Below are 10,379 nucleotides of genomic sequence, written 5' to 3'. Positions count from 1 at the left end.
TTTTTTTTTTTTAGAAAACCTTAGAAGGATTCCTTAAAAAGAAAGAAAGAAAGAAAGAAAGAAAGAAAGAAAGAAAGAAAGAAAGAAGAAAGTAATGTCACCCATTCTAGCACATTCTGTATGTCATAAACTTAAGGGCCACCCTGGATCTCTCCCTCTTCATCCCCCACCTCCAATTTGTCCAATCCCATCAGTTTACTCCCTCCAGACTTCCAGCATCCATCCACGGCTCCAACCACCACCCAAACCACAGCCCCTCACCCATGCTACAGCCAGAGCTTACTAAATGGCTGCCCCACGTTCACATGGTCCCAGTCCACCCTGCACACTGTAGGCAAAGTAGTTGTGGTATTTCTCCTGCTTGAATTCCTTGACTGCATGGTATCAGCCCAGCCTAGCCCTCCACTCTCACGTCCCATGACCAACCCTTGAGCTCTGGTCACTGGCCTTCCTTCCATTCCTCCAGTGCATCCACTTTCCTCCTCCCTTGGGGACTTTGCATATGTTATTTCCTCTGCCCAGAACATCTCCCATTCCCCTACCTTCTTTTCCTAAATTAAACCATCGGCAACCTTGAGATCTTAGCTCAACTATCCAAAATGAACTCCTCTGGGAGCTGATATTCGCAGGTGCCATAGTCTAGTCAGGACCCCCTATCTATGCCCCCCCCCCCCCCCCCCCCCCCCCCCCCCCCCCCCCCCCCCGGCCTACTGCACTTCCCTCAGCTCATGTCTGGAGCATGCTCTGTGTGTTAGACTGCACTCCTTGAGAGGTGGGGCAATGCTGTTTCTCTTTGCATTCCCAGCCCCTCACACCCATGGAACTGGGTATACACTGAATGAATGCATGAAGGAAGGAAGGAACTCAAGCCAAATGATTTCAGATTTTTCTTTATGATTACTTCACAGAAATTAAGAAACACGTAATTTTTATGAAAAACTCGTTCTCGTAAGTCCTTGCTGTTTTCCCAGTTCTAGTTGCCATGATCTTGTGATTTTGTTTCATCTATTGGGGTTTTTTTTGTTTGTTTTTTTTCAGATCTTATTTTTTATTTATTCATGAGAGACACAGAGGGAAGGTAGAGACATAGGCAGAGGGAGAAGCAGGGTCCCTGTGGGGAGCCTGATGTGGGACTGGATCCCAGGACCCCAGGATCACAACCTGAGCCAAAGGCAGATGCTCAACCACTGAGCCACCCAGGCATCCCTCATCTATCAGTTTTTTAAGCTGTTACAACAGACTACAGTTGAGTAAGTCAACCTGTTCTAATGGAACTGGTTCGGTTTCCTTCTCATAAAACCTTTTTTTTTTTTAATTTTTATTTATTCATGATAGTCACACACAGAGAGAGAGAGAGAGAGGCAGAAACACAGGCAGAGGGAGAAGCAGGCTCCATGCACCGGGAGCCCGATGTGGGACTCGATCCCGGGTCTCCAGGATCGCGCCCTGGGCCAAAGGCAGGCACTAAACCGCTGTGCCACCCAGGGTTCCCCATAAAACCTTTTGTTTGGTATTTTCCCCCATCCCTTAACTGTCATGTATTACTCTATGGGAAGCCTGCACAACTGGAACTTCCCAAGGTAAAAATTTTCCCAGAACTTTTATGATCTTATCAGCGCCCCAGAACTTTCTGAGCCATCTGAACCCTGCGTCTCAAGGACACTCTAAGAGTCAATGAGGAGAAGGGGTGGAGAAAAAACTCTATCACTCCCCTTGTTGGATGGAGTGCTTGGTCCTGAAGTGCTCTTGGCCTTGGCGTCTCTTTCCTATCTTCTTTGGTTGGCTAATTATGGCTAGATTAAGTATTACTGGAGTGAGGTGAGAGAGGGCATTGGCTTCCAGTTCTCAAAGCTGAGCTGCTTATAAATGCCCAGCCCCTTATGTATTTTCTAGGAAAGGGCAGATAAGACTGCACTGCCCACCACAGCCTCAATTTTCGCTTACGTTTACAACAAGCTGAACCATGTAGGAAGGACACAGCGGTAAACTCCCCCTGGCTTCTTAGAAGTGTTCTGAGATCATTCAATCCACCCTTACTTCCTGTGTTGGGTTCTTCTGCCCAAGAAGAGTCTTTTTAATGTAGTTTGCACAGTTATTGGTGTGCTCGGTCTTCAAGGAATGTTCTGCCTTGAACCACTAAGAAAAGTCAAATGACCCCCCTGAGGACAGGCAACTTGCCTTACTGCTTACTTGGGATGAACTTGAGGAACACAAGACCAGAACGTATTTCTAAAAAAAAATGCAGTGGGGCACAGGGGCTGCCCGAGGGCACTAAATACTTCTCCCACATAAATGGAAATCTGGCAATCTCTGAAAGAGCAATACGAGAATATTACTCAAAAACATGGAGGCAGGGCCTGGCTCAGTTGGTAGAACACGTGACTCTCGATCTTGGGGTCGTGAGTTTAAGCCCCACGTCGGGGGCAGAGTTCATACACATACATAAAAATGATAAAAAGATGGAGGTAAATATCAGGAGAAACAGCTGGAATACTTGAGGGTGGTGTAGAGGGTGTGAAGATTACTGAATATTTTCATTATAGGCCTTTTGGAACATGTTGGCTCTGTAAACTTTGTACATAGTGTTATTTTAAAGACAATACAAATTTAAAGCCCAAATAGTGAAATGTATTACTTAGACCTTCTGTTAGGGTATGAGTTCACATTATCCCTGCTGTTTTCATAAGTAATAACTATAACCTTTTCCTGAAATGGTAACACAGAAAGAAATCCCAAGGAATAGCAGCCACAGTGATCCTTTGATTAAAACATGCTAAAAAAAAAAAAAAAAAAAAAAAAATGTGCTAGAACAGAAACCAGTGGAGAAGGCCAAGAAGACGTTAGAGAAAAGATGGGGGAGCAGAGGGAAATACCTTCCCAATGCCGAATGATGCCCCAAATCTCAGCAGAAGGAGAAAAGCAGAGCAAGAACTGGCAGGAGAGTTGCTCTTCTCTCTGGTCTGGCTCCGGAGGCCTCACCTGGGGATGCTCATCAGACCCTCAGTCAAAGGACCTCCAGGCCAGACACAAACTGGTGGATTCCAAGCCCACGGGGAAGGGAAGCTCGGGGAAGGTAGAGAACACAGTGCCTTTCTGGCCAAGCCGGGCCCAAGATACCTCCCGAGACCTCTGAAGTTGGCAGTATAACTGCCTCTTGGGTTATAAGCAACCGGATTCAGCAAAAAAATTAGGGAAAAAGCCTTTGTGTCTGGTATTCCTTCCATGAAAAGTCTGAGAGACATCAGTTTCAAAACATCCTTTATCATTTCTGGGATAGTTTAAAACAAAAAAACAAAAAACCTGGAATGTGCTTTCATCTTAATCCCAACATTTCCAAAATACCCTACATTTGCATCTAGGAGGAAAATGTCTCTTCCATTGCAAAACGATTACCTTGGCCTGCTCTGATTTTGCCTAAATACTGGCTGTTTTCTGATTCCCACTATGGATCTGTCCTTTCTTGGAACAGAGCCAGTCATATAGCATAAGAAAAATAAAAAAGGATCAATAAGTAACGAATACTGGTGGTGATAAAGCTTTAGATGTGAAAGTACCACATAAGGATAAATACAGCACTAATTAACCTTTACTGAAGTTTCTGTAGCCCACGATAAAAGTGTAATGGGTTCAAGACGGGGTTCATGCATCCCTCATGCCTTAACCACAAATTCTAGGGAAGTTATGTTCTCTTATCAAAGATGAAATTCCAATGTGTGAGGTACCATGACACAGCCCTGGGTAGGTCAGCTTCCCTCATGTCCCTTACTTTTGGACAGTTCATCTGGAGACACTGAAGGAGCCTACTCCCCAGCAGGCTGTTTCCAGGCTCTTAGACAACACACAGTGATTTTTCTCAGACTTCCTAATATATTCCTCAAGTATTCTTTATGAGGATTTCCCCGACCCATTCCTTGCCTCCCGTCCATTAGTCTTTTCTGCTTTTTTTCAAGCCTGCTTCTGATTTCCATTCTTGATGAGTTGCATTCAAGTTGTGCACAAAGTATGAACCAACTGATATTCATAAAGTATGAACTCATTCTTTGTTCCACTGCTAACTACAGTAGCCTCCATCACTGCAGATCAAATCGACACTCTTCCGTTCATGGCATTCAGGTTCTACCTCATTCAGGAACCCAGTCCGGCTATGCTCCTCTCACATGGTCTAACCTGAGGTTTCGACCTTGGCAGACAGGTACATTGCCGATGGCTCTTCTGTCCCCTTCCCCACATCCCCACATATATTGCCTCTTCACTACTTTTCCTAAAATGCCTTCTCCCCATCATTCCACATGGGTCCATGTTTTGGGGCACCCTCTTGCTCTCCTTATTGACCCATAATTAACACCATGCTATTATGCTCACCCTACCAAATAATACACTAATTCATTTTGAATTAGCCCTTGCGGTAGGCTGAATAATGGACCCCACATAGAGGGCAATGCCCTAGTCCTTGGAACCTGTGAATATGTTACCTAACCTGGCAAAAGAGACTTTGCAGACATGAGAAAATTAAGGCTCTTGAGATGGGAAAGCTGTCCTAGGTTATCTGAGTGGGCCCAAAGTAACCACAGAATCTTTAAATTTTTAGGGAAGATTTATTTATTTATTTGAGAGAGCGAGAAAGAGAGAGAGAGAGAGGGAGAGAATGCATAAGCATGGGGATGGGCAGAGGGAGAGGAGAGAGTCTCAAGCAGACTCCTTACTGAGCACAGTGCCCAACTTGGAGCTCCATCTCATAACCCTAAGATCATGACCTGAGCTGAAATCAAGAGTCTGACGCTTAACCAACTGGGCCATCCAGACTTAAGTCTGTCCAAAGATCAAGCAATTGAATGGAGAGGTGATAAAAAAACCTTTGCCTCTTCATTTTTCCATCACCAATCTTGTGCCTGTCATTCTCCCCCTTCCCTGGTATCAACATGCACTCTTTTGAACACACCCTGTGTTTATCGCCTATCTCCATATATTTTTAGTTAATGTTTCATGAGAATATCTATTGGCGGATTTCGTGTTTCCCACTGCAGGTTTATCCTTACAGTTGAGCTCAGAGGTAAAGAGAAACATAAGAGATGAGAGATGTGCCTGGCACAGGTGAGCAAGTGAAATTTTAAAACCCACAGGTTGTTTTTCAAGTTCTGTTAGCATTTACTACAAGCATAAGTTCTGACAAAAATAGCATTGGGCCTTTTAAATTTTTTTTAAGATTTTCTTTTTAAGTAATCTCTACACCCAACATGGGGCTCAAACTTACAACCCCGAGATCAAAAGTTGCTTGCTCTACCGACCAAGTTAGCCAGGTGCCCCAGCACTGGGCCTCTTTTAATCAAAGGTGTTCCTTGAAACTATACATGTGTAGGCTTAAAGACTGTTAAACAAAACTGTCCCGAATGTTTCTCTTAGACTTACTATCACACACACACATACACCATATATACATGCCATGTGTTACACATAACACATATCTATCCTATAATATACCGTTATTAAAATTATACAGTTATACATTATATAGTTATTAAAAACATCTCTTCAATATAGACTCAAGAAATATAACAACTGCCATGTTACCACAGGTGGTAATTTGAGAGAACAGATGATTTAAGATGCTATTTCCACATTTGGAGAGATTTTAATTTGGTCTGTGATAATGGTGTTGTGGTTGGATAGAAGAATGACCTTGTCCTTAGCAGATAAGATGCTAAGGTATTTAGGGGGTAAATCAGCCTCCAACTGATTCTCCAATGAATCTGGGCAAAAGGTAGGTTGGTATTCGCTGATTATTCTTGCAATTTTTCTGTAGATTGGAAAATTTTTAAAAAGGTATTAGAAGAAAAAGATATTTTTTTCTATGATTGTTCAACAAAGCTGACTTCCTCCCAAGTAAAACAGAGCATAAGTATAAAACACCAGAAATTCTCTAAAATCTTGATTAAAATGCATTGCCAAAATCAGAATCTTTTTGCATAAGATCTTACAACTAGGGCAGCCCGAGTGGCTCAGCGGTTTAGTGCTGCCTTCAGCCCGGGGCATGATCCTGGAGACCCAGGATCCAGTCCCACATCGGGCTCCCTGCATAGAGCCTGCTTCTCCCTCTGCCTGTGTCTCTGCCTCTCTGTGTGTGTGTGTGTGTGTGTGTGTGTGTGTGTGTGTGTGTGTGTGTCTCGCATGAATAAATAAATAAAATATTTTTAAAAAAAAGATCTTACAACTAACCCAAAATGCTTATCTTTACTCCAAGAAGTGAGTTCATATATATTCAATACTGGTGAATACCAAAGTCAACAAACCTGTAATAAAAGCAAGAATAACATATACAAGGACAATGAAGTTATATAGAATGACAAATGCTCAGGATAGGTGGGAAGTGGTTTTTTGTTTGTTCTATTTTGTTTTTTAAAGATTTCATTTATTTGAGACAGAGAGAGGGAAAGAGAGACAGCACAAGTGGTGGGGAGAGGCAGAGGGAGAGGGAAAAGCAGACTCCCCACTGAGCAGGGAGCCTGATGCTGATGCTGCCATGATGCAGGTCTATGATACAAGGCTCGATCCCAGGACCCTTGGGATCACGAGCTGAGCAGAAGGCAGACACTTAACAGACAGAGCCACTCAGGTGCCCCTCGTGGGAAGTTTTTTTTTTTTTTTTAAGATTTTATTTATTCTTTCATGAGAGAGAGAGAGAGAGAGAGAGAGAGAGAGAAAGGCAGAGACATAGGCAGAGGGAGAAGCAGGCTCCATGCAGGGAGCCCAACATGGGACTCGATCCCAGGTCTCCAAGGATCACACCCTGAGCTGAAGGCGGCACTAAACCGCTAAGCCACTGGGGCTGCCCAGGGGAAGTTTTTAAGAAGCTATTAGATTTCACATTTGTTCTCCAAGGTAAATAAGGCCCTAGAAGTTAAGAACTGAAAAGTGTCAGATAAAAGTACTGTCCAATGGTACAATCCTCAATATATACATGATACAACGAAGGGTCAGAGAAAATTGTACAAGTGTGGAAGCGTGCAAGTGTTTAAAAGCTGATAAGAGCTCTTAAAGTCAATCTGGAAACCTTTATTGTGAGTTACAATCCGTATTAGATTAATGTCCTCTGGAAATGTCCTTGTTCTTCATGGAACTCATTCCAATAGAAATAAATATAGTCTCCAATTTTAAATCCTGGCAGTTCCACAAGTCTGAGATATTTCCAACTGAATAAAAGTAAGTCAAATGTTTTCACAAGTTTTAAGAATGATCAACAAAATATATTTGGGGGGAAAAGTTGTACACCTGAAACTAATGTAAAATTGTGTGTCAACTATACTTCAATAAAAACAATTTATATATACATATGTGGTAAGGAAAGGGGGTAATGAGAAATAAAAAGCAGATATGGAACACACAAATAATGAAAAAGCTGAAAAATCCCCGTGCTAGTGGTAATCTTGCTTTGCTAAATAAAACCACCGATTATTGTGTATCTTCTCCCTACTTCTTAAGCCGGCATCTCAGTGATACTTCTGCTTGTTCATTCTTTCAGGTATTCTAATATTTAAGCAGCTAATCTGTACAAAACATCAGAGGGACTTCAATGGCCATACTGCAATTTCTTAAACCATAGGGTATTGACCATCCATTAAAACATTTTTTCCTGGATGCAAAGAAAGTTTTTTTCTTTCAAGCCTAAATCTGCACCTATACTGAAAAATATCCAACCCTCCACAGTTAAGCTTTCTGACAGTGAGCAATATCATAAAGCCACATTGGAGGGAAAATACAATATAAGGAGGAAAAAAAAATCCAAGTTTACTCTTGGGACTCTGAACCATTAAGCAACTGTTGAGGTGGCCATTTATTGGCTCTTGCCCTTAATTATAAGGTTCATGCAGTCTTAAGCTTGAGTTTCAAAAACCATTAGTAATTACCCCTAAATAGCAAACAAAAGGAAAATTCATAATCAGGGTGGCATGTCTGTGAAGACTATAAAAGTCACGATCCTGCTCAACTCTTCACACTCCTACTTGATTCTTCTAGCTGCCTTGCTGCCAGGCAACCAGGTAAGTGTGATTTAGTACTACCTGGTGCTTCTTCTGCTTCTGCTCAGAATGGTGTGAAAGATAATGATCAGGAGAAAAAGAGTAGGTCTGTGCCATCTAAAGATATTACTAGTAGTTAGAAGCTAAAAGCTGTGCTCAGGCTTTCTTCAAGACCACAGCCTAGGGATGCAGACCAGGGCCAGAAGAAGTGCAGAATGCCACAATTACTAATAAAAGTATTGAGCTCCAGGGACTATCTCCTAACAGGTGTACTCCAAGTACAGACATTTAACATACTAAGATGATTCTTTTTACTACACCAAGGAAAGAGCGCAAGGGCACTAAACCGTGGGCAATCATCAGTGTAAAACTTCACTACGGCTTTTTGGTGAGTTCCTCTCTTTCCCAATTTACAGGACACCAAAATGAGTGTAAAAAAGTCTCCCGAAGAACTGAAGAGCATTTTTGAAAAATACGCAGCCAAAGAAGGTGACCCAGACCAGCTGTCAAAGGCGGAGCTGAAGCTACTGATTGAGGCAGAATTTCCTACTTTACTGAAAGTGAGTATTCCTTGTTGCAGGGTCGGGCCTCCGAGGGCCAGGAGGGAGGGAGGGAGGAGAGAGGAGTGGAAAGGACGCAGGAGAGGAGGAGGAAGGCAGGACTGATCAGAGGGAGCTCAGGCCCGTCCAGGGCAGAGAGCACAGCAGCCAAGGCCAACAAGGCGCGGGCACCCCTTGACTCAGGCCACTTCAACATGTGCTTTCCTTCTTGGTGGCAGGCCATGTCTCAGATGGCATGCACCTAGAAAGCAGGAGCTAAGCCTTCTATGCCCCACAGCCCGGGCACAGAACTCTCCCCACCAGCCAGAGTAAAAGGAAGCCATGATCACACTCTTATGAAGCTAGGCCTAGAAGACCCGCAGGTCACCAAGCAAACACAGCCTGGATTCAGCATCTCGGGGCCAGGCTTTTAGGAAAACAAAGAGGTGTGCAAAAGAACATTAGTTGGTCCTGAACGTGCTTCATCTTTAGAGGTAGGATCTGTCAAGAAGACCAGCACTTACTAGGCAATCTGTAGAGAAAACCCACTTTGTGCTGACAAATTGCCATCTGGCGACATCCATTTATATTTCAAAAGCATTTAAAAGCATTTGAATTTGTGTTAATTTGTGTTAAGCACCTAAATCTGTGTTAATGAGGCAGCCATGCATTTCTAAACAACTTCCAGGAAGGGATTAAAATCTCTTTAGCCTGACAGTTTCTTGTCAAAACCGTCCCAGAATTGTCCAAAGTGCATCTTGAGGCAATAGTTCGAGGAAGAGAGGTGGGCTGATCCTCCCTGCTCTAATACCCTTTCTCTCCTCCGCAACTAGAAACCATCTTCAAAATGGAAGCAACTGTGCAACTGTCTCACCCGACTTGTTCACCATCTAGCTGTAACTTCAGAAGAGAGCATTTGCTGCCCAGATTTTAACCAGAAATCTCCCTTCTATCAGTATGATGTGTGAGGAGTTTTCTGGTTGTAGATGTTGAGGTTTCTGGTTTTAGTACTAAAAAGAAAACTAGCCGAATTCAATGACTTTTTAATCCAATCTCTTCTCATTTGCTTACAGTGAAAATATAAATAACTTTTAAAAATGGTTAAAGGCGCTAGCAGAAAAGGAGACTTTAAAAAAAAAAAAACTTTCCTGATTTTTATTTTATTTACTTACTTTGAAGTAAGTCCTATGCCCAGCATGGGACTTGAACTCACAACCCTGAGATCGAGAGTCCAGCGCTCTACCGACTGAGCCAGCTGGGTGTCCCAGATGAAGAGACTTTTTAATTTTATTTATTTATTTATTTATTTATTTGTTTGTTTGTTTTTAAAGATTTTATTTATTTATTCATGAGAGACACAGACAGAGACAGAGAGACACAAGCAAAGGGAGAAGCAGGCTCCATGCAGGTAGACCAATGTGGGACTCGATCTCTGGTCTCCCGGATCAGGCCCTGGGCTGAAGGCAGGCACTAAACCGCTGAGCCACCCTGGCTGCCCGAAGAGACTTTTTTTAATTAAATTAAATTAAATTAAAAATTACAACAAAGATTTCTGAGAAAGATTAAATTCTAAAAAACACTCTGAAATTTTTTCAAAAGGAAGAAAAATAATAATAGGAAGTAATAATAATAATAAAAGAAAGACAAATAATAATCTGATAGGAAAGCCGAGGCAGTCTACTCAAACAAGTTTTTAAAAGTTAAGACTGGGGAATTTTTCTATATTTTCCCATGGCTTATGTATTTCCTACAAAAAGCATGTATGACTTATAATTTGAATAAAGGTAGGAAGACTAATGGTAAGTTTTTAAAAATCTGCTTACAAAAT

At 42.3% G+C, this 10,379-nt stretch overlaps 1 protein-coding gene and 1 non-coding gene across 2 annotated transcripts; one reads left to right on the top strand and one right to left on the bottom strand.

Annotated features, from left to right (window-relative positions):
- Positions 1–8,437: 8,437 nt before the first annotated feature.
- Positions 8,438–8,572, top strand: LOC119878519 (protein S100-G-like; the record flags this gene model as incomplete). Its single annotated transcript, XM_038589143.1, has 1 exon — positions 8,438–8,572. A coding segment is annotated over exon 1 (135 nt), but the record flags the coding sequence as incomplete, so codon positions are not given.
- Positions 8,573–9,739: 1,167 nt separating this feature from the next.
- TRNAE-CUC lies at positions 9,740–9,812 on the bottom strand. The gene has a single exon. It is a non-coding gene; the product is annotated as a tRNA-Glu (tRNA).
- Positions 9,813–10,379: the final 567 nt, after the last annotated feature.

Source organism: Canis lupus, unplaced genomic scaffold (genome assembly GCF_011100685.1).
Source record: "Canis lupus familiaris isolate Mischka breed German Shepherd unplaced genomic scaffold, alternate assembly UU_Cfam_GSD_1.0 chrUn_S1688H1882, whole genome shotgun sequence".
Lineage (NCBI taxonomy): Eukaryota > Metazoa > Chordata > Mammalia > Carnivora > Canidae > Canis > Canis lupus.
Note: the sequence above shows the minus strand (reverse complement) of the source record. Positions and strands in the feature narration are given on the sequence as shown.